The 23,636-nt window shown below is 40.1% G+C and overlaps 1 protein-coding gene across 1 annotated transcript in view; it reads left to right on the top strand.

Annotated features, from left to right (window-relative positions):
- Positions 1–23,636, top strand: part of USH2A (usherin) — a 777,205-nt gene that overhangs the window by 716,734 nt on the left and 36,835 nt on the right. The window contains exons 61-63 of the mRNA XM_003930351.4: positions 9,520–9,747; positions 14,233–15,749; positions 19,190–19,511. Of these exons, the coding sequence (XP_003930400.3) occupies positions 9,520–9,747; positions 14,233–15,749; positions 19,190–19,511 (2,067 nt within the window). The remainder of the gene's footprint in view (positions 1–9,519; positions 9,748–14,232; positions 15,750–19,189; positions 19,512–23,636) is intronic.

Here is a 23,636-nt window from a genome sequence, read left to right as displayed (position 1 = left end):
GAGACTCTGGGTAAGACATTTTAACTTATCTCAGCCCCAATTTCCTTATGCATAACAATGTAAATCTCCTAGCCTCATGCAAAGATGAAATGGGATAATGCATGGGAAGTACTTTACAGCAAGTCTGACATAGTAGGAGCAACAACTTTGCTCACAAATAATCTACCTTAGAAAGGATAGACAAGAAAATGGTAAACTGGCTGGGTGCAGTGGCTCATGCCTATAATCCCAACACTTTGGGAGGCTGAGGCAGGTGGATTGCTTCACCCCAGAAGTTTGAGACCAGGCTGGGCAACGTAGTGAGACCTTGTCTCTACAAAAAAAAAAAAAAAATTAGTTCGGTGTTGGGGCACATGCTTGTGGTGGCTCAGGAGGCTGAGGTGGGAGGATTGTTTGAGTCTTGGAGACAGAGGCTGCAGTGAGCCAAGATCATGCCACTGTACTCCAGCCTGGGCAAATGAGTGAAACCCTGTCTCAAAAAAAAACCCTAAAAACTAAAAGAAAATGGTAAACAAATAACTTTTGTTACCACAGGGGAAGAGAAGTAAATCGCTGGGGCATGGGGAGGAGATGGGAACTTTTCATTGATACTGCACTCTTCCCTTAGAAGATCCAGTTTATCGAAAGTAATAATGTAGTTAAAACCTTTAAAAATTTTTAAATAATTTTCCTGCTCCACATAGATATAGCCTGGTAGTTTACATACCACTTCATTTTTTATGAGGTATTGTTGTTACAAATTTATCTATGCAAAGAGCTAAGCATGCAGTGATTGTTGCTCTGGGTAAACATTGAAGCCCTAACCCCCAAGGTGACTGTATTTGGAGATAGGGCCTTTAGAAAGGTAATCAAGCTTAAGTGAGGTCATAAGGGTGGGACCTTCTTCCTATAGGATTAATGTTCTTATTAGAAGAAGAGATGGCTGTGGACTTGGTGGTTCCTACCTATAATCCCAGCACCTTGGGAGGCCAAGGCAGGCGGATCACCTGAGGTCAGGAGTTCAAGACTAGCCTGGCAAATGTGGCAAAACTCCATCTCGACTAAAAACACAAAAAATTAGCCGGTCGTGGTGGTGTATGCCTGTAATCTCAGCTCCTCAGGAGGTTGAGGCAGAAGAATCACTGGGAGGCAGAGGTTGCAGTGAGCCAAGATCACACCACTGCACTCCAGCCTGGTGACAAAGCAAGACTCCATCTCAAAGAAAAAACAAGAAGAAGATGAGACATCAGAGATATCGCTCCCTCTGCATGCACACAAACATGGCAAGTGGGAACACATCCAGAAGACAGCTGTTTATAAGCCAACCAGAAACTAACTTGAAGGCACCTTGACCTTAGACTTCTAACCTCAATAATTACAAGAAAATGAACTTCTGTGTTTAAGGCAGTTCAGTCAGTGGTTTTGTGCTATGGCAGCCCAAGTTGACCAATGCAGTGGCCTCCATATATTTGTCACGCAGCAGCCCGAATGATTTCTTTAAAACCTAGATCAAGTTGTGTCACAACCTTGCTTATGGGCCTTGGATAGTTTCCCACTGAAATTGGAATCAAACGCGAACTCTTCACCTTGGCCTCCAGGATTGACACTGACTGGCTCCTGCTCTTCCCTCTGACCTCACTTGGGCCTTTCTCCTCTCCCTCACCAGGCTTGGTCACACTAGCTCCTTTCTGTCAACCAAAACACCAAGTCTGTTCCCATCTTAGAGCTTCTGTTCTGCTCTTGCTTTTGCTCAAAAGTTTCCCCCCGGATTCTTCATGCAGCTGGTGTTTTTCTGCACTCTTGCCTAAATGTAACTTCCTCAAAGACCTTTCCTTACCCGCCCTTGTTAAATCAAGAATTCCATTCACACTTCCCCACCGTCTAAGCCCAAACACCAGTGGCCCACTCTACCTGTTCCCTTCATAATTTACCACAATTTCCAATTCTCTCTTTCTCTCTGTCTGGATCTCTGTCTCTCTCTCTCTCTTTCTCTTGCTCTCTGTTTATATAATGCTCATTTGTCCTCGTTATAATGTAAAACTTAGGATGGTAATGATCTTGCCTCCCTTGCTTTCTCCTGTATCCTCAGAGATTAGGAGCATGCCTCGTATAAAAGACGCTCTCAGTACATATGTGTTTAATCAAGGTTTAAATAAATACAAAGCTATGGCCAAAATGAAAATTTTTATATGAGTTTTAGTACAATTTTGCTAGTATTTTTATGGAATAGATTATCAGAGTGAAATCACTGGGTCACAGGGTATGCACATGTTTAATTTTGATAGATCAGAAGTGCTGCTTTTTAATATTTAGTGTGACTGATTTGCCACTTTAAAATTTAATTATCATAAATTTAATTTTTTTCCCTCTTCTTCTTTGAAAAATGAGGCATTTCAAAACCATTTTCCCCCAGTGTTTTTATGATAACGGAAGCATCACTGTTCATTTTGCAAGAACTCTAGCTTTTGCTATAAAGCTATAGGTTAAATTGATGTAGCCAATTTGTCTATAAAGAAAATGTCTGTGAATTGAGTCTTCTTTTGAATTGACCCCTCCATTGCAAAATAAATGATGTATTCTAAAGAGAGAGAAATAAAAAACCTTCTCCCTTTTCACATATCATTCTTCTTTTCAGAGTGTAGAGAGTTGTTGGAGTAAAAGCATTAAAGTGTTCCCAGTGTTAATATGTGGATCCTGCAAGCTGAACACATTAAGTTTGAAATTTACAATTGTTAGAACAATTGGCCCCTGACTAATCCATTAGCCTACAGCACTAGCTAGAACCTACAGCTACGAATGCTTTAACACTTATGTGTACGTTTGAGTTGGCCTCATTGTTACCCAGTCGTCAATAGTATCCTTAACATTTCCAGCTGCCTCTTTACTGTTTGATATGTACAAGGGGCTGGGGCAAAAGTGTAGAGGGAGCCACTCAAACCAGTCCCCAGTATCAGGAAAAAACACAATTCAGAAATGCGTGGTTCTGATAGCGGGTTAGGACAGAAAATAGTAAAACTGGTTTTAATGCCATTCAGTTATTATAGTCCCACCTCAGTTGAAATCAAAAGAAAAATCCTCGTGTCTAAAGAATAATTACACATTTTGAAATAGAGTGAACATTCCATAAAGAAATTTTAAATCCTTTTTCTAAGAAAATACTCTCCTATTACCTTGTGCAAATGGCAATCTATACTTATTGGCTGAATAATAATTAAGGGAATTAATTAATTAATTCCTGGCAGATTTATTATTTCATTAGTCACTGACCACGATCTACACCACAATAGGGTGAAATTTAAAAGTTCTTCCATTATTCCTTCAAATTGCATTGTAGAGCTCTTCACATATAATTAGTTCTTAATTTTTTTTTTCCTAATGTTACCTATTGTTTCCTAACAAATGCCATTCAAAGACTTTAGGCTGTGAATGTGATATTCACAGCCCTCTTCAGTCTTACCACAATCCCCTTTCCAGCCACAATCCCCACTATTCCCCTGCAACCACCACACTTCCGCCACGTTGAACTGCCACCCAGGTATCTCCTGAACTTTATTCTGTTTTCTTCTAATCCCTCATCTGTTTTCTTCTACTCAAATTCTGCATCTTTCCTGGCCTGGATCAAATGCCACATCTCAATGAAGCCTTCCCCAAGTCCTCACCCCCTTTCTTCTGAATTATAAATTTCTTCTCAGTATTTCTCTGGCACTTACTATAGCACTGCCACACTGAATTGTGTCTATCTATATACATTATTGGTTTTCTCTGTTAGATTATAAGTTCCTCAGAGTCAAGAGTCTGCATTACCCATCTTGTGTCTCCCATTGCAACTTTATAGAGTCTTTTGCATAAACGATGCTCAAAAATGTTTAAAGAAGTAAACCAGCTGCTGAGAAACAATGCTGAATGTTTGCACTGAGCATTTTGACAGCTGTGTCATAATACTTAGTGATGCTGCCTAGCACATACACACTCTTCTTGAACACTAAACAATAGACCATGGCCCTAAAGGGTATTTTGTTCTACCTTTTTTGCATTGTGAGTTGATCTTTGATTCCAGAGCAACTCTACATGTATGTGTGTGCTATCAAAATAAATCTCTTCTTTGTCCCATCAGCTTAGATATATTCGGGTGAAGATGGCACTGGTAAAGGAAGCATGCATGTGAAATCCATGAAAATGTTTTGACAGTGTTTATATTTTGCAGGCTCGGTAGTCTCATGCCTAGTGAATCATGGATAAGTATTCAAGTTTGATATTTGCCTAATGGGTGGTAAAAAAAAAAAAAAAAAATCTCTGTATGAAGACTAATTTGACAGCCAGGCACGGTGGCTCATGCCTAAAATCCCAGAACTTTGGGAGGCTGCAATGGGTGGATCACCTGAAGTCAGAAGTTCGAGACCAGTCTGGCTAACATGGTGAAACCCCATCTCTACTAACAATACAAAAATTAGCTGGGCATGGTGGTGGGCATCTGTAATCTCAGCTACTCGGGAGACTGAGGCACGAGAATCACTTGAACCCAGGAGGCAGAGGTTGCAGTGAGCCGAGATGGCACCATTGCACTCCAGCCTGGACAAGAGTGAACCTCTGTCTCAAAAAAAGAAAGAAAAAAAGACTGATTTGAATTTTGCAAAATAGTATTAGATATAAATATATTGATCAACTTCGGGGGAACTCAAAGGTTAACTTTATAAATGAAAGGAAGAAGAGTCCTGCAGAATGCCTCAAATTATCTGGCTTTCAGAAATCTAGAAACATATTTTGTGTTGATTTGTCAGCATTACAATGTACAAAAGTCATCCAATTGCCTGGGTGTACTCTCTCCAGAGTCATGGCTTTTAGATAACAGTTGACAGGAGCTCGAACTGCTTCTCACATTTTATTTGTATCTAAATCAGAAACTCTAGGTCTCAGCTACAATCATTCCTCTATCATTAAGATAAAATATAATTTATGATAAAATATCTGGGCAGTTCAACTTAAGAATACAGAGGTTAATATACTTAAATCTAAATTCCTCTGAAGTTCTCTTTGTGCAAAAAGGTGAATTTTGGATGTGACTTACTCTCCTGTTCTTGGTATTCATGATAACTAAGGAGGCAAGGGAACCCTGTCACTTGGTCAGGATGCAGAAGCCAAAACCCATCTATTTCAGGATAAGGAACCCAGAATAAGGGAGAATCATAAATGAAAGACAAAGGCAGAAGAAATCCCACTGGCTTAGAATGAACGTGATGGTGACCAGGAAGATTAACCCTTTCCAAAATGTAATACGCACACATAATACTCTGTTGATGAATACAGCAGTGCCTATACATCACTGTTTTGGTTCATTACTGGGAGCAGGGTAAAAAGATTCCTAAGGGCTACAGTAAGTGAGCTTAGTGAAAATGCACCACAAAGACCAGAGGGAAAGCTCTGGAAACTGCTGGATCATCAGATCAATAGACTCAAAGATGACTAAGTTGGGAAGCTTTATGCAGTTTAAACATTTGTGCAGGGAGTATCCCCACGCAGCCTTTTATTGACAGCTACAGATCAATGGTAATTTTTGATCATTTTCAACCTACATAAACCTATTGACCCCATGGCCACCTTTGGGGCACTTCAAGTCATCAAAAATAATCAGAGGAGATGGTGTAAAATTGTCAGACTGCTGAAGACTCCAAGTAGTTTCGTATGTCCCCAGGAGCTGAGTCAAGAGGTTAAAATATAGTTCAAATTGCCAGCAGAACCTCAACTGGCAGAGTGTTCCAGAGAGTCTTGTCTTTATGTCTCATAAAATGAGGCACTGATTTGTATCCAAACTCTGACCTTCATGCATATAAGTTACAGGTGAAAAAAGAGGCTGAATCCCGTTGAAGATGTTAGATTGCAAAGAATGGATTATTCCTAGTAAAATAGTTCTTCCTGTCTTTCTTTGTTGAGTCATTCTCTTCCTCTGCTGCCTAACAAAAGTAGCTGATATGCTTGCATAATTATGTACAATATGGGCGTGGACATAGAATGAACAGAGACAAAATGGAAACAAGGGCAAGGTGGCAGCCCAGAAGTCAGGGATAACAAAAAATGTAGTTAAAAAAATCATTAGGAGGAGTGGGAAGGAAAGAGCAAAATAATGGCAATGAAGGGGAAGAAGTAAGAGTATTGAATTAAGATAATCTCCATAGAGGAAAAGGAGTGAGGGAAGAAGGAAAGGGTGAATAAGAGGAAAGAGAAAGGAAGGGAAGGAAGAAGGGTGAGGCAGAGGAGTGAAAGGAAGGAAAATCGTTTTCAATGATGACTTTTCCTAGTCAGTGGGACAGAATGCTACATCTCCAAAGGAAGGAATTGAACCCAAAACATCTAAGATCCACAGTGCTCAAGCAAATATCCTGAATTTAAGAAAAAATAACAAGTAACTGAGGAAGTAAATGAGAGACAACCCAATCCACAGAGTAAACTGCATTGAAATTCTGCAGCAGGATTCTAAAATAGTGAACTTTGGTATTGGAAATTCATTCCAGAGAGAATAATATAAATTATTTCCTAAAATGTGCAAGAATAAATTGGTAAGGATTGTCTTGCCATTTTTATGTTTTCTTCATTTTTTAATACAGCTTTTACTAAACATTGACAAAAACTATGGCTATTAATAAGATCTATTTAAGGAGTCTATATGTGGGGTGTGTGTGTGTGTGTGCATGTGTACATACGTAACTCTTCAGGAATAACAAATTAGCCAGATCCAGTGGCTCACACCTGTAAACCCAGCACTTTTGAGTAGCCAAGGTAAAAGCATTGCCTGAGCTAGAGAGTTGGAGACCAGCTTGGGCAACATAGTGACACCCAATCTCTAGAAGAAAAAAAAAAAAAAAAAAAAGAACAAACGAAAAGAAACCCTTTTCTAATTAGCCACTCATGGTGGTACATGCCTGTAGTCCCGGCTACTCAGGAAGCTGAGGCAGGAGAATCACTTCAGCCCAGAAGTTCAAGGCTACAGCAAGCCATGATCATGCCACTACACTCCAGCCTAAGCAAAAGAGCCAATAAAAATTAATTAATAACAAATTAATGTAATGTGAGAACTTGTCCTCAGTATAATTTCATGACACAAAAATTCTCTTTTAAATTCCAACATGCAATTATTTCTCTCTTTTTTTAGGATACATGTAGACCAGGTTAAGCAAAAGAACTGTTGTAATCACCCTTTGTAGGAGTATATCCCTAAACATTTCCTGTGCCAGGCATGCACGAACTTCAACTTGCGAGCTGCAGGCCATATTTCTATATTAGCTGGTGGAGGTTTTGAAGCCAGGGCATTCTGAATACTTCTGCTTTCAAGGATCTGAGCCATAAATGTTTATTAAAAGAATCTATAATGAAATCAGTTTTGTTATTTTTTTAATGGTTGCCTGGAGTGTGTTGGATGACTGAATGCCGGTTGTTAATCATTAAGTACTCGTGTTACCAAAAGTGTTTGATAGTATTGCCATCTAGGGGCTGAATGAAATTCTCAGCTCTGAAATAAACTATAATTGAGCAGGTGCAGCTATTGACAATATACATATGTTTTTGCTTTATAGCCCACATGCTTTTCATGTTTCTTATGACAAAAGCTTATGAAAAAATGTCCCCCAGCAGCCCACCTTTTTTATATATAATCTGTTAGAGGTGATTACTATTTGCTTTGGAGCGTATGGTTTTTTGGCATCTATTACTGAATATTCTGAACAAAGAATTATTCTTTTTTGCATTATTAATCTTGCCCATGTTTGCCCTATTTCCACAGAAAAGGAATCATTTATCAGAAAAGAATGTCTGTAATCGGGACTTGTAGCATCTTCAGATTTAATATTCATTATGGTCATTCTAGTTCTGTGCTATATTTATCTAAAAGGCCAATCCAATGTTGTGGAGAAATAACTTTTTAAATATTTATGGTCTAACTTTTAATATTTTAAAAAAGAGAAATTAGTATTTCTGTAAAATTTGTTTCAGAGTCTGGTTGCTCAGCAAATGTTTAAATATTAAAAGATTTCAAGAGGTTAGCATGTAATATCATAATGGGACTTATTGAAATAGGAAAATTGACTTTACAAGTTTTTGATGTGTAAAGGAAATTGTATTTTCTCTGCCTATGTTTAACACATAACAAGAAATATTAACACAGTTAAAATGTATAGCCAATAATGTCAGAAAACAGAACCAAAAACTATTTCTACATTGTTTTGTTTTTGTCTAACCAGTTTGTTTGGAAAACAGTTCTGTTTCATTTTGTCATCTTGTTTTAGATTTTATCCAAAATGATATTTGGATATCCCCAAATTAAGGAGGACTTCCTTATACATAACTTTATCTGATGTTCTTGGGTACTTACTTTCAAAAAAAAACTTCCACTACCCCACTTCACATTCCTCCTCCCTTGCTCACCAAGAAAATAAGATGATTGAAAACCATCTATCACATTCAAACATCTAATAAACCAAAGCAGATCATTGATTGTAAATATCCTACTAACCCAGTCAAAATTTTATCATATTTCTTACATCCATTGGGTATGGTACATAACAGAAAATGCTAATCGTGTGTGTGTGTGTGTGTGTGTGCGTGCGTGCGTGAGTGTGAGTGTGTGTGTTTTTACCTATGCACATATTACTACCCTACTTGCAGACATAATTTGTACTTTAAAAAGAACATTCTTTTAGTCCAGATGTGGAAAGAGCACCCCAGGGCCTTTAGAAACATTAGGATTCTTAGCTCCAGTTTAGTCATGCCAAATATGTTAAATGTTGCTCTCTAAGCAGAGAAACAAACAAACAAAAAATCCTAATTCGGCTATCTCTTTTTTCTTTTCTTTTAATTCAGCAAAGACCAAATTCTCTAAGCCTAGCTAACAATTACTTTTGGTAGGTTTCATAGTTTTGTTTATGGTGCTTTTAATAATAAAGTATTTTTGTATCTATATGAATAGTAGACCTCTCTAAGGGTATTTGTACACCTATAGTTGAATTGGCTTGTTACCGTTTTCTTGTGTTGATTTGTTTTATTGAATTTTTGAGATATATACACACTCTGAAAGAATGAGGGAAGGAGACTGGGAAGATGGGGAGTCTTATATAATCAGATAGTGTTGGGGATTTGGAGTGTTCAGGTTAAATCTCCAACCCCTTAATGTTAACCTGGCAGGCAATTATCCCTGTCCGACATGCAACTCGGTACCACTGATTTCCATTTTGAGCTGGATGCAGCACTGATGTGAAGCATCATAGGTTTCATATATATCTCACACCCTTTGGGTTGCAAGCTTGAAAAAGTCCAGAATACTATCTGATAAACTTTCTGAGCATCTAAAATCTTACAACATTGGATAATATATTCAGGGTATCAATAAGAACAAGAAAAAATGCATTGTCTTCTTACTGATAGTTCAAGGCTCTGCTATGGTGTTTCACTGCTGTTGCCTTGTGCTTTGGCCATGAGGTTCGGAGAATTACCTTCCAGTGATACTGTCAGTTTCTAAAAGAAAAAAAAATGTTTAACCTGTTAACTTTCTTACAGGGAACAAGCCATCAAGCCCACCTGTTCGGCTTAGAACCATTCACAACATATCACGTTGGTGTTGTGGCTGCAAACCGTGCAGGAGAAATTTTAAGCCCCTGGACTCCGATTCAAACCTTAGAATCTTCCCCAAGTGGACTGAGAAACTTTATCATAGAACAGAAAGAGAATGGCCGGGCATTGCTACTACAGTGGTCAGAGCCTATGAGAACCAATGGTGTGATTAAGGTAATGTCTACCCTGCATAAGAAATTATGTTTGGTGTTCTCCAGATAAATAGATGAGCCCTTACATGCCATCCCATCACTGTGGGAAAACTCCCTTCGCAGCCTGTTTAATTCTCCTTGATGGCTCCTCCAGGCATTTAATCATAGATCAGAGAAAACTAGCTCAGATGTGTGATGCTTCCTGTGAACCCAACACCGGGCTAAATGCTCTCCATGGATTATCTCATTTAATTCTCACATCAACCCTACTAGGTGGGTACCACTAAACCTCATGAGGCATATGCAGGCCTACACTGTAAGTAATGGAGTTGGGATTTGGAGCCAGGAACTCACATCAGAACTGAACTCTAAATGACTGTGTTCTTAACTGCCTCCTGAATTACCCTTCTCAGTTATTTGCTTAAGACTTCCCTAATTTATGCTTTAAACAGAGCTTACCAAGCAAGCCACAGGTGTCTGCTAACTTCCCAACTTCTGTACGTAGCCATGAGAAACAGTCTTATAAATGTCATATACATATCTCAAGCTCAACCAGCCCGTGAGTACAGGGGAGATGGTATTTTCATGAATAGCCTGCGTTTTGATGCTCTGAACCTTCAGCCACAGCCCTTATCTACCTCTCTGTGTTCCTCCCAAACGATGGTGGCAGACATACCTGTCAGTTCATGCTACTGCCTTAACCTCTAGCCTCTCCTGGCCCTGGCCCATCCCTTAGGCCCTCATCAACTTTCTGCAGGCTGGGACTACCTTTTCTTTGCCGCTGTACCCTTTTCTTTGCTACTGCTTCTCCAGGAGGCAAAGACTCCCACATTAATTCCACATCACAGGGTTGAGGCTAAGCTGTTACTTTTAATAAAGCCTCCCTGAAAACCCTAAGACAGGGATGACAGCAGGAAATTACGTGCAGCAATAACTGAGAGCTGTAACTAGAGCTCACAGGCCCTGGTCCATCCTGCAGGCCTCTCTGTGGGCTGCCTCTCTGCCTAGCTCCAAGGCCTGCTGCAAGTTGCAGTAGCACGCTGCTTCCCACCAGCCTGCCTGCATGTGGACAGAAGCCAGAATTCTGCCCCCTAGGGCAAGAGGCTTGAGCCTTAGGATTCATGGCCTTAAAATCTAAATTACGGCTCCAAGGTCCCCACCAGAGAAGAAAGCTCCTTCCCTCAAACCACGTCTTCTTGTGGGTATTTGTTTCCCATGACAGCATCTGCTTCTTTCTGGCATGATTGTCAATAAGAATATTGACTCTTTGGATCTTTATTTTGCGTTTTACCAAATATTTGCTTGATATTTGGTGAAATGCTTCTACTAAGTGCCATATACTTATTCAACAGTGAACAAGACAGTCAAGATCCCTTATGTTACAAACTGTGCGTGTGTGTGTGTGTGTGTGTGTGTGTGTGTGTGTGTGTAAATGTGGCAGAGTATATGAACGGTGAGGGTACAGAAAAACAATAAGCTAGTAAATAAATAAGCAAGGGAGTTACAGAGAGCGATGAATACGGTAAAGAAAATTAAATAGAATAATGTAATTATGCCTGCTCAGGCTATTTTAGAATGGAATATCATTTGAATCAAGTTGACGTTTGAGCTGAGTCCTGAATGACAAGACAGAGTAAGTCATGTGAAGATACGGGGGCAAAATGTTCCAGACAAAATGGACAGCAAATGCAAGGCCTGAAGCCAGGAATGAACTTGGTGTGTTCAAGAAAAGAAAAGAAAGCTAGCGTGTATGAAGCATTTGGGGAAAAGAAAGATGGCACTAGAAGAGGTTGGAGGGACTGGCAGGAGACAGATTGTGCCTAACCTTGTAGGCTGTGGTAAAGAGTTTAGAATTTGTTCCAAGTGCAATGAAACATTACTAAAGGCTTTAAGCAAAGAAACATCATGATCCAATTTATGTTTTTAAAAATCAATCTGGCTACTCTGTGGAAAATGGACTACATAAGGACCAATAGAGTTTGAGAACTATAGATGTCAAAGTAGAGTATTGATTTTACCTTGGTAGATCGTGGCTCAAATTAGAGTAGCAGTTGTGAGTCATGAACTACGGGTGAATTGAAGACACATTCAGAAGATGGAGATGACAAAATGTGTTAATGAGCTGAATGAGAGACGTGAAGGAGAAGGAGCACTTCAGGATGACTTTCGGGTTTAGGCTTTAGGCTATTGATGAGGAAGGGGAGACTGGAAGATGAACAAGTTTGAGGGGGCAAGTCGATAGTGTGAGGTGCAAGTCTAAAACTCCTGAGAGAGCTCACTGAGATCGATGATCGGAATACCTTTCGAACCTCCATTAGCAGGTGGATGTTATTTAAACCCATGGTGCCAGAGGAGATCAGCTATGGAGAGAATGTAACTCAGCCTGTTGAGGGTCTGGGATCAAGCCCTGAGGCATAAATGTGGGGATCAAGAGGAGGAAAGAGAGCCAGCAAAGACTGATAAGAGGGAACTAGGCTAGAAGGAAAAGTACTGAGCGGAGTGTCCCCAAAATGAAGAGAAAATACGCCAAAATGCTGCCGAGTGCACAAAGTGAGGGCAGAGGAGCCACCCTGAGTGTAGGAGTGGGAGGTCACTGTAACCTCGACAAGCAGAGTGAGCAGTAGCAGGGGAAGCCTGGTTGGCATGGCTGGTTGAGGAGAGAATGGCAAGGGAGGAAAGGAAGACAGCAACTCATTAAAGCCGTTTAGATGAGAAGAAAAGCAGAGAAATGGTGCAATAGATGGAGACTGTGGCACAGGAAAGTTTTATTTAAAATCATTGAGAAAAGACTAGAGTACATGTAAACATGAATGGAAATAACTGGTAGAGAGAAATAAACTAGTGACGTAGGAGAATATGAGAATAATGGTAGTAGCGAAGTCGTTGGGAAGGAAGAAGGGATGGGATACAGCACTCGGGTGGCCTTTAATAAGGACAGAGATATTTCATTCATAGCAAAAAAGGAAAGGCAAATCATGTAAGTCTGGATTCACAGGGATACAGCGGTCAGAATATAACATGGAAGCATGCTTCTCTAACTGCTTCTATTTTCGTGGAATATGTGGTTATGTCAACAACCAATGCTGAGAGAGAGAAGAGGGTATTGGTGGTTGAGGAAAGGAGGAAATATGAAAGAATCACCTGGGAAAATGAGAGAGGAACCGCATGATGGAATAAAATAGGATTACGAATTGGTAATCGCCTATTTTAAATGTATGGTTAGAAGTTTAAAATGAGACCAGTAAAAATGTTTGGGTGTTTTTCTACAAAACCATTTCAGAGCTTGGGTATAGAGGGAAAGCTACATTTTACACCAGTCAGAGATTTGCTAGGTGACTATTGGGGCATCAAGAGGTGCTGAGGAGTCACAGAGGCTACAAGCTAATGATGGAACCTAAGCTCCCTTCAGAAGATACGCAGTCCCCTTTCCTCATGGGGATGGTCTTGCCGTGAATCCTCAACAAGAAAAATCACACCAACATATAATATTCCAACATAAAGAGATTATCAAAAGTCTAGGCTGTGTAATCCTAGAAAGAAAGTGAAGCATATTAACAGTTCAGTCTAAATTAAGCTTTCCCAGGAACCACTCCTGGGAATGTTTCAATGTGCCCTGTCCCCTCTTGAGAGTCACCGTGATAGGGAGTCATCGGTAGGAATGTGGCATCTCTCTCAGGTTCGTTGAAGCAGGAAAAGGGTGGGAAATCACTAGTCAGAAACACCTGCATTCAGATTAAGTTACTTCCCATTTTTCAAAAAAAATGTATAATACAGGGTTGAAAACTTGCTGTACATTTGTACAGTATAATAAGCGCTCAGATGTTTTTTCCCAGAACAAAAGAGTACTATGCCCACAAAGGAGCAATCAATTCTTCCATGGCCTGCAAGAGAAAACAGAGTGTTTTATTTTCTAACTCCTAGTTGTAAAGGTTTATATATATGTATGTATGTACGTGCATATATATGTATGGATATTTGTACTTGTATATAAAATATAGGTGTCTGTGTGCCTAAACACACACACATACACACACACACACTCACACTCACACACACTTTTAGCCCTGGCACTCTGTAAGAACAAATGATTAAGTATTGTAATTCTATTTCCCAGCAAATGGTATGGAAGGTAGACCCTACTTCCTCTAGTCTGTGTGAGATCAGAAGCAGCTCGTATCTATAAAAAAGGAGATTTGAATGCTATTCTCTACTTGTTAAAAAAAAAAAGTGCAAGTAGGAGAAATCTGAGTACCATTTAAGTCAAAATATCAGGTTCAATGACCCTTTGCTTTGGGGGAAAACAACGGCAAAGAAAAACGTTGTTTATCTCTCTGTGGGCCTTATATTAACTGGAAAAGATCACACTTCCCCAATTAATATCAGAATACTTCTAAATTAGGGTCATCAAAATAAGGAATAAGAGGGTAAAGGTTAAAAACGGGCTAAACAACGACACAAAGAAATCACATGCTGCAAGTTATCCCTTTTGCTTCTGTTCCTTCTGTAGACATACCACATCTTCAGTGACGGGCTCCTGGAGTACGCTGGTTTAAATCGTCAGTTTCTCTTCCGCCGCCTGGACCCTTTCACTCTCTACACGCTGACCCTGGAGGCCTGCACCAGAGCAGGCTGTGCACACTCAGCACCCCAGCCTCTGTGGACGGATGAAGCCCCCCCAGACTCTCAGTTGGCTCCTACTGTCCAGTCTGTGAAGTCCACCAGTGTTGAGCTGAGCTGGTCTGAGCCTGTTAACCGAAATGGAAAAATAATTCGCTATGAAGTGATTCGCAGATGCTTTGAAGAAAAAGCGTGGGGAAATCAGACAATCCAGGCCGAAGAGAAAATTGTTTTCACAGAATATAACACTGAAAGGAATACATTTATGTATAATGACACAGGTTTGCAGCCATGGACGCAGTGTGAATATAAAATCAATGCTTGGAATTCAGCCGGGCATACCTATAGTTCTTGGAATGCAGTGAGGACATTGCAAGCACCTCCAGAAGGTCTCTCTCCACCTGAGATATCCTATGTGTCTATGAATCCCCATAAGCTGCTGATTTCCTGGATCCCACCAGAACAGTCTAATGGTATTATCCAGTCCTATAGGCTTCAAAGGAATGAAATGCTCTATCCTTTCAGCTTTGATGCTGTGACTTTCAATTACACTGACGAAGAGCTTCTTCCTTTTTCCACCTATAGCTATGCACTCCAAGCCTGCACAGGTGGAGGCTGCTCCACCAGCAAACCCATCAGCATCACAACTCTGGAGGCTGCTCCATCAGGAGTCAGCCCTCCAGATCTTTGGGCCGTCAGTGCCACTCAGATAAATGTGTGTTGGTCACCACCCACAATACAAAATGGAAAGATCACTAAATATTTAGTTATATACGGTAATAAGGAGTCCCTTGCTGGCCAGGGCCTGTGCCTGCTGGTTTCCCACCTGCAGCCTTACACTCAGTATAACTTCTCCCTTGTAGCCTGCACGAATGGAGGTTGCACTGCTAGTGTGTCCAAATCTGCCTGGACAACGGAGGCCCCGCCAGAGAACATGGACTCTCCAACACTGCAAGTCACAGGCTCAGAATCAATAGAAATCACGTGGAAACCTCCAAGAAACCCAAATGGCCAGATCAGAAGTTATGAACTTAGAAGGGATGGGAACATTGTGTATACAGGCTTGGAAACTCGCTATCACGATTTTACTCTCACCCCAGGTGTGGAGTATAGCTACACGGTGACTGCCAACAACAGCCAAGGGGGAATTTTAAGTCCTCTTGTAAAAGATCGAACCAGCCCCTCAGCACCCTCAGGGATGGAACCTCCAAAATTGCAAGCCAGGGGCCCTCAGGAGATCTTAGTGAATTGGGACCCTCCAGTGAGAACAAATGGCGATATCATCAACTATACCCTCTTCATCCGCGAACCATTTGAAAGAGAAACTCAAATCATACACATAAACACAACTCATAATTCTTTTGGTACGCAGTCATACACAGTAAACCAGCTGAAGGCATTTCACAGGTAAGTAGCCATGTCTCAGTTTTCTGAGAGTGAGCCACTGACCTTTCTATTGCCTGAGCCTTTGGTCAGTTCTAATGAAGACTCTAAAAATGGGAAGCATGGTGTCCCCAACTCCCGCCACCTAAACATGCGTAGTAGACAAAGCACATCCTCATGAAAACAAAGCTTATTTGCATAACCTCCAGAGAGCAGAATTCTTGCAGGTGATATTTTGAGAGTCAGTTTTTCAGAAAGGTTTCCAATGCATCCTCATGTCTGAAATAAGTAGGACAGAGATGAGGCTAATCCCCCTGGAAATATGCAGACCCCTGGACAGTTTTGACAGCTCCAGTAGGGTCATCTGACCAGAGTGTGAGAAAATTATGTATTATTTTAAGGTTAAAAAGTGTCAATCAGCCAGGTGTTCATGCCTATAATCCCAGCACTTTGGGAAGCCAAGGTGGGTGGATCTCCTGAGGTCAGGATTTCCAGACCAGCCTAGCCAACGGTGAAACCCTGTCTCTACTAAAAATACAAAAAGTAACCAGGCATGGTGGCAGGCACCTGTAATCCCAGATACTCGGGAGGCTGAGGCAGGAGAATCACTTGAATCCCAGAGGTGGAGGTTGCAGTGAGCTGAGATTGCGCCTCTGCACTCCAGCCTGGGCAACAAGAGCTAGACTTTGTCTCAAAAAAAAAAAAAAAAAAGTGCCAATCAATGAGCACTATGACCATTCAGAGTTAGACTAAAACAAAAATTTGTTTAAATTTGTTTAAAACGAAGTTTGTTTTGTGAAGAGCCTTCTTATCAAATCCAGCACTTCTTCCAGGAATAATAAGGCTTCCCTGACTCTATTTTCTTAGGTTTCTCAAGACAATGCCACTTTGCTAGCTCCTGTTTTCCTATTTCCGTTTTCATCTGGGCTCTGTGACATGCATGGAAGTGTGTTTTCTCCACACAAAAGAATCTTCCCCATAGCTTAAAGAAAATTGTTTGGCATTGTTCCCCATCACATTTTAACTAACTTACATCCCCAGAGAGAAGGGTAATAAAAGACATTTTATGCTTAAAATTTAGTAAAATGAACAGAATCACTTAAAAAATTTAAAGGCTGAAAGAGTGTTGATTTCCGACTACCATAGGTAAAATTTAGCTATTATCGTAATCTAGTGATATGTAGATTAGATCCTCCTATAATTATCTCTGATATATAGTGCTGTTTAAATGAAACATTCATGGTCTTATGCATCTACTCATGACAATTATTTAGGGTCATATTAAATATTAAACAGTAATTAAAACTTCCTCAGGTATCCTCCACAGCTAATCCACATGCTATGTGAGCTGGCTTTTATATTACCTTACACTGATTCAGGACATAAAACAGGCCCGCCATAGCTGCAGAGCTGTATATTCTAGACTGGCTTCCTCTTTGCTTTTCTGCACCTCCAGCTTTCAAAAATCATATCCATTTGCTCCCCCTTGAAACTCTTAATCAAAAAATCTTCTAAAGAAGAAACAGTTTATCCAGGAATGAGAGGAATGCTTTTCTCCTGGCTGGAAAAAAAGTTTGATTTATCTGATAAATTGCAGTGATATTTAAGAATATGAGAGATCTCTTCATTATTTTCTCTAACTGAATCTGTAAGTGACATTGACAAACAGAGTATCACTTCCCTATGAAGTTGGAGTTCATGTGGGATTTTTGTCTTTGTGGATTAATGTTCACCGAATATTGCAAATCTGTGTGCCCTCCTTTCAGCCCTCCTAGCTGATCAGTAAGAAGTAGCTTGGGAATGTCCTGAGGAGCAGAGGAATCCAACCCAGAATTTAAAAGCTACCACAGATAATGCCGATAATGAATAATCTCTATGTGGGGAATCAAAATTGACTTCACAGAATTGCTTAGAAGTCAGATCTGCCATACACAGCTATGGATTTGATCACCAATCAAGTGGTAGCCCTGTCATGGTGGATATAGACATGAGAGGAGAACCAGGGGAGGAAGAGGAGAAGAAAGTGGGAATAAAATAAGTCACAAAGGGAAAAAAGGTATAATTAAGAAAGCACTGAGCCAGGAACAATGGCTCGTGCCTGTAATCAAGGTGAGCAGATCACCTGAGGTTGGGAGTTCGAGACCAGCCTGACCAACATGGAGAAACTCCATCTCTACTAAAAATACAAAATTAGCTGGGCATGGTGGCACATGCCTGTAATCCCAGATACTCTGGAGGCTGAGGCAGGAGAATCACATGAACCTAGGAGGCGGAGGTTGCCATGAGCCAAGATCATGCCATTGCACCCCAGACTGGGCAACAAGAGGAAAACTCCATCTCAAAAAAAAGAAAAGAAAAGAAAGCACTGGCCAGGTGTGGTGGCTCATGCCTGTAATCCCAGAACTTTGGGAGGATCACAAGGTCAAGAGATCGAGACCATCCTAGCCAACATGGTGAAACCCCGTATCTACTAAAAATACAAAAATTAGCTGGATGTGGTGGTGCACACCTGTAGTCCCAGCTACTCGGGAAGCTGAGGCAGGAGAATTGTTTGAACCCAGGAGTCGGAGATTGCAGTGAGCCAAGACTGTGCCACTGCACTCCAGCCTGGCGACAGAGCGAGACTCCATCTCAAAAAAAAAGGCTAGAACCAAAAGTTCTAAAGGGAAAAAGAAGGTAGTTCAGCACTTGAGGGAAAATTGAAGGTTTCATAAAATCAGTGGTGCTTGGGAATAGAGAAAAAAGTGCTCATTTGCCACCATAGGCACTAAATACTCACAAAAATTCATTTTGTCAGAAAGAAAGGTCCCTGCTATGTTAATAGACCTTTTCAAGTAGCAGAGACCAGCTATGAGGCAAAACATAATTGATTAGTTGAGTTTAACTGGATAAGGTGTCTTCATGATTTATAATCTGGTGTGTAGTTGAGTTAACTTTGGCCCCACAAGGTCTTCGTGTCATGTAAGGGAGCCTGTTTTAAGATGTTAGGTATCAGGTGAGGGGATTGATTACCACTGAGACCTTCATTCCGTGATGTTCTTTCATGACCTGGACACACTCCTGGAGGATCATTTAGCCCTAGTTGCAAAGGTAGGAGTCCAGGACTGCTGAGAACTGGTTTATAACTTCCCAAGGTCTGCATTCTTCAGTGCTATGTTAGGTCATTCTGCGGAGTACCAGAATTTTCATGTCGGAAAGAATCTTGAGAATTATTTATTCCATACATCTTTGTTTAGGAGAAGAATTGTGCTCACCCGTTTCAAAGAGATAAGGAACTTTAGAAAGTCAGGAGGATTTTAATTGTTCAAAAATATCCATGTAAATATAACTTTGTTATTCTTAAGAGTTAGCTATAAATAAGAATATATGTAAGCTTTTTTTTTTTAAGGCTTAGTGTTTTAAGGACTCTTCCCATGAATATCTATTTTGCTGATAATCACTAATTTCTGCTTTATGTCCTGAAGGTATGAAATACGAATTCAAGCGTGCACCACACTGGGATGTGCCTCAAGTGACTGGACATTCATACAGACCCCTGAGATTGCGCCTCTGATGCAACCCCCTCCACATCTGGAGGTACAAATGGCTCCAGGAGGATTCCAGCCCACCATTTCCCTTTTGTGGACAGGACCGCTTCAGCCAAATGGAAAAGTTTTGTATTACGAATTATACAGAAGACAAATAGCAACTCAGCCTGGAAAATCCAATCCAGTACTAATCTATAATGGAAGCTCAACCTCTTTTATGGATTCCGAACTATTGCCATTCACAGAGTATGAGTATCAGGTAAGAAATGTGTGTTATCAACGATTTGAGCTGATTGTGTGCACCCGTCAGCACCCGCCTGTAAAAATGGTATGCAGTTTGAAAAGGCACTTAAAGAAATGTGGGACTTAAGGAGGGTAATAGTATTCTTTAAATTTTTTTTCAGCAGTAAATGAGGAAAAGCCATATACGTTGCCTTTTTCATTTTCTTGGTTTTTGAGTCCTGCAATGTGCGTTGTTTTTCTTATGTAGATTCCAGGTGAAATATTTGCTTTTCTTATTAATAGAGTGGTTTCCGCCATTAAGATTCCCTCTGTCAGTGTTGCCTTGGTAGGACATGCTCCTTATTAAAAGATCATTTTGCAAATAACTCATTACTTGTACTAAAACAAAGTAAAATCAAATGGTAAACATCGCTAGCCTCCATGCTCAAGAAAGAGACAGAATGTTGAAAAAGAGTCTAGAGGAATGTAACTAACCTGCCCGTGGCGATGAGGTAAGTTTTCTATGAGGATGGCCTAAAAATATAAGACTACACATTCCTAAAAAGCCAAGAATTAAGACTAATCTTCAGAAAATCTCATGAATTCTATGGAGGACTTTCTGTTATGTTTGTTTGTTTTGCCATCAGGGTCCATTTGCATTCTTCTTGCAATAACAACCCCGTTTCCTGTGGGAGAATGCTTCCCCTATCCTTTGCTCAGGCGTGGTGGGAGTGTCAATCAATGTGTCAGGCTGTCTCCTAGCCAAGTGGTGGGTACATGAGCTGCCCAGCCCCTCAGATTTGCCTCGGGCTTGATCTTCAGCAGGGGACTCTGAATTTTGAAAGGTGGAGGTGAGAAGTCCTGATAAAATATCCCTAATCTCAGTCTAAAAGTTTTTCTTTTCCCTGCTATTTCCAAGCATGGTTCTGTAACGATTCTTTTAATTCCATATACTCACAGTAAACTCCTTTTTGTTTCAGTCAGAATCAGTGCCTCTTGCTTGCAGTCAAAGAAAGCTTACTGATTGATGTAAGCACTTAAGTGCCAGGAACAATGCCAACAGAAATTTTCTAAAAGAGGAAACTGAGCCTTAAAAAGCTTATTATAACATGCAATAATAAAAGTAATAAGTCACCAAAAAATAGTGACCAAATCAATGAGTCTAATGATTACAGGGAACATTTTAAGCATGAAAAGAATATTTTAGGAAAATAATGGATGGGACAAATTACTGAATTAAGTTAATAAGATTTGAAAATACAAATAAATTATTGAATGGTTTGGAAAACACGCAGATATAAATCCATAATCCCTTGTTTGCAATTCCAAATCTAAAAATCTCTTAAAAGTATTCTCTTGCTTTGCCACAAGTCATTTGGCAGCAAAACTCAATCTAAACAGACTTGAGACTATTTACAGTATTTGCTTATCCCATTTAATATGAATATTTATATGTTTTGCTATAAAAATATTGTTTTATTATAAGAAGGCTAACCAGATCATGCTGTCGATATTATAAAATATACAGTGCATACATTTTATCCTATTTCAAAATCTGAAAACAAAATTATTTTAAACCATATCAGGCCCCAAGGGTTTAGGATAAGAAATGTGGTTTATGTCATAAAGGAACAAAATACTTATGGATGCCACCATTGGAAACATAATACTATTAGAAACAGCCAGAACCTATGTGTCTGTTCTTTTGTTCTTTTCTCATTTCCTTAATTGAAAAGTGTCATGTTATCAAAGTTATCAATTATGTAGACTCCCTTTCAAACAAAAATGGTACCTTCCTGAGAGAGCTGGATGAAATCAGCATGAAATCTTTGGCCACTAATTAGACACAACTTAATGACCAATATATAAGAAACAGAAACTTTCTTTGGTATTGTGTTGCGTCATTGGGCTAAATTCTGGTCACATGATCTGTAGAAGTCTCATTCCAGTTGTTTGTTTGTTTTAGACAGAGTCTTGCTCTGTCTCCCAGGCTGGAGTCTAGTGGCGAGATCTCAGCTCATTACAACCTCTGCCTCCCAGGTTCAACGGAGTCTCCTGCCTCAGCCTCCAGTGTAGCTGATATTACAGGTGTGCACCACCACACCAGGCTAATTTTTTTGTATTTTGGTAGAGACAGGGTTTCGCCATGTTGACCAGGCTGATCTTGAAGCCCTGCCCTCAAGTGATCAGCCTGTCCTGGCTCTCCAAAGTGCTGAGATTACAGGCATGAGTCGCCGCGCCAGGTCCCATCCCAGTTTTCTAAGGAATGGAAAGCTCCAAGCATGTGTCTTGTCTCTAGTCAGATTTTTCATCAGATACCAAGGATGACCAGGAATCAAGGAAACCACATTTCAGAGGAGAGGCAAGTTAAGAACCTTAGGCTATGTGGTCTCTTTCGTAACTGTTACTATCAGCTCTGTTACACTCCTCCATTCTCATCTCACTCAAATGAAAGTATTTAATTTGGTTTTTGATCTCCAGTTTTTATTTATTAGCTAATCTCATGTAGTTACAACATAAGGATAGAAAACAGAGAAAATCCAAATCTAGCTCAGCCCCAAGGCCCAGTTCTTGTGGAAAATAATATTTTGAAAAGCATAGATTAAATGCTGAAATAAATGAAAGGAAAATATTGGTTTCTTTTAGCCTGTGCAAATACTGAGTCTATGCGGACCCTGAGTAATCCTACAGAAATCATTTAGGAAGTTATATACTAAAACAATTTTTTTAAACAAAAGAGCACTTTGTATTTGTGATGAATTTTCATTGCTCTCAAATCCACTTGAGAGTTATTTTGTCTGCAAGTTGCCTTTGAATATACCTTCATTGTCATATACACATCTGCTCACCCAACAACTGACAATGAGTTGACCCTTCTGGAGAAGATTGTGTTTTTGACATAATTGTAGATTGTAGGGAATGAAAACAAAGAACTGAGAAACTTCACAGCAGTGTGAAAGAGTTAATTGAGAGATCGTGAGGATGTGTAGTTGGGGAGGTTGGCACCCACATGGTGTGTCTTGCAAGTGTCAGATGGGGCTCCTCACTACCTCCCTACACTATGCTACATTATTGTACTCATTTCTGTTTTTGGGTTAAATCATTGAAAGCAGTTGTTAAAATTTAGTTATATGAACAGAACAAGACAGTTTTCACTAGTCTAAATCAGCTCATTCTATCAGATGTCTTGGATATCACATGGATAAGTTCTGATGGGCAGGAGGGTCAGAAAATATCTGGAGAAACGGATACTTACAGAGAGAAGGGGAGCTTCTCACAGGAGAAAACCAAAGACGGAAATTAAATGAGCAGCAAATGTCACTCACCTCACCACAATTCACATAACCAGCTTGGTAACTAGCTTCTTTAGAGATGAGCAAAATCCATGTGCTATCAAAAGCATCTTCTAAATGTTCACTAATACTTCAATATGGAACGCCCTAAAGGTAGCATCCCAATGTTTATAGGACAAATGAAGGACCTAAGAGCTTGTTCAAAGGGCAGATACCTGAGTGGAATGGGAAGGGACCCCAGCAACCTGTATTTTTAACAAGCAGCCTGGATAGTCCACAACCCACTTTTTTTGGAAATATTACCTCAGAGGGTGCAACATTGCTGCTATGCTACTTAAGCCCAGTTTTCAAGCGGTGATTTTCCGAATCAGTGGTTCTCAGCCTTGACTGCACACTAGAATAACCTGGGGAAATTTCACAACATTCTGGATGCCAATACCCGGGCCCCATTCCCCTGTAGTTCTGATTCTGGGATGGGTTCGGGCATCTGTGCAATTCAGAAGGTCCCCAGGTGATTCTCATGTGCAGCCAGGGTTGAGAATCACTAGCCTAAACTGTCATAAACAGATCGCCTAAATAAGTGAAGCCAGCTCCCCACAAATGCCTAATTTGCATGTGGTAATTGATGATAGCTTATTGACATTGGTCTATCCATCACTTTCCTAAAGAAGGGTCCTATTGTTTTGATATGAAGCTAGAGAGGGTAACAGAATACATTATCTACAAAGTCCATATTTCAGTTAATCAAATAATTTATTTTAATCATCCTCGTGGATTTTATTTGGTTTTAGTTATTGTTGTTTTATTTTCTTTTGTTTCTTACTTGGGAGGTCCAGTCTTTGGTGGTAAGAGTAAAGTTTACGGTCATT

The sequence above is a fragment of the Saimiri boliviensis genome, chromosome 14 (genome assembly GCF_048565385.1).
Source record: "Saimiri boliviensis isolate mSaiBol1 chromosome 14, mSaiBol1.pri, whole genome shotgun sequence".
Lineage (NCBI taxonomy): Eukaryota > Metazoa > Chordata > Mammalia > Primates > Cebidae > Saimiri > Saimiri boliviensis.
The sequence above is the reverse complement of the archived record's forward strand: the minus strand, read 5'-3'. Positions and strand labels throughout refer to the sequence as shown.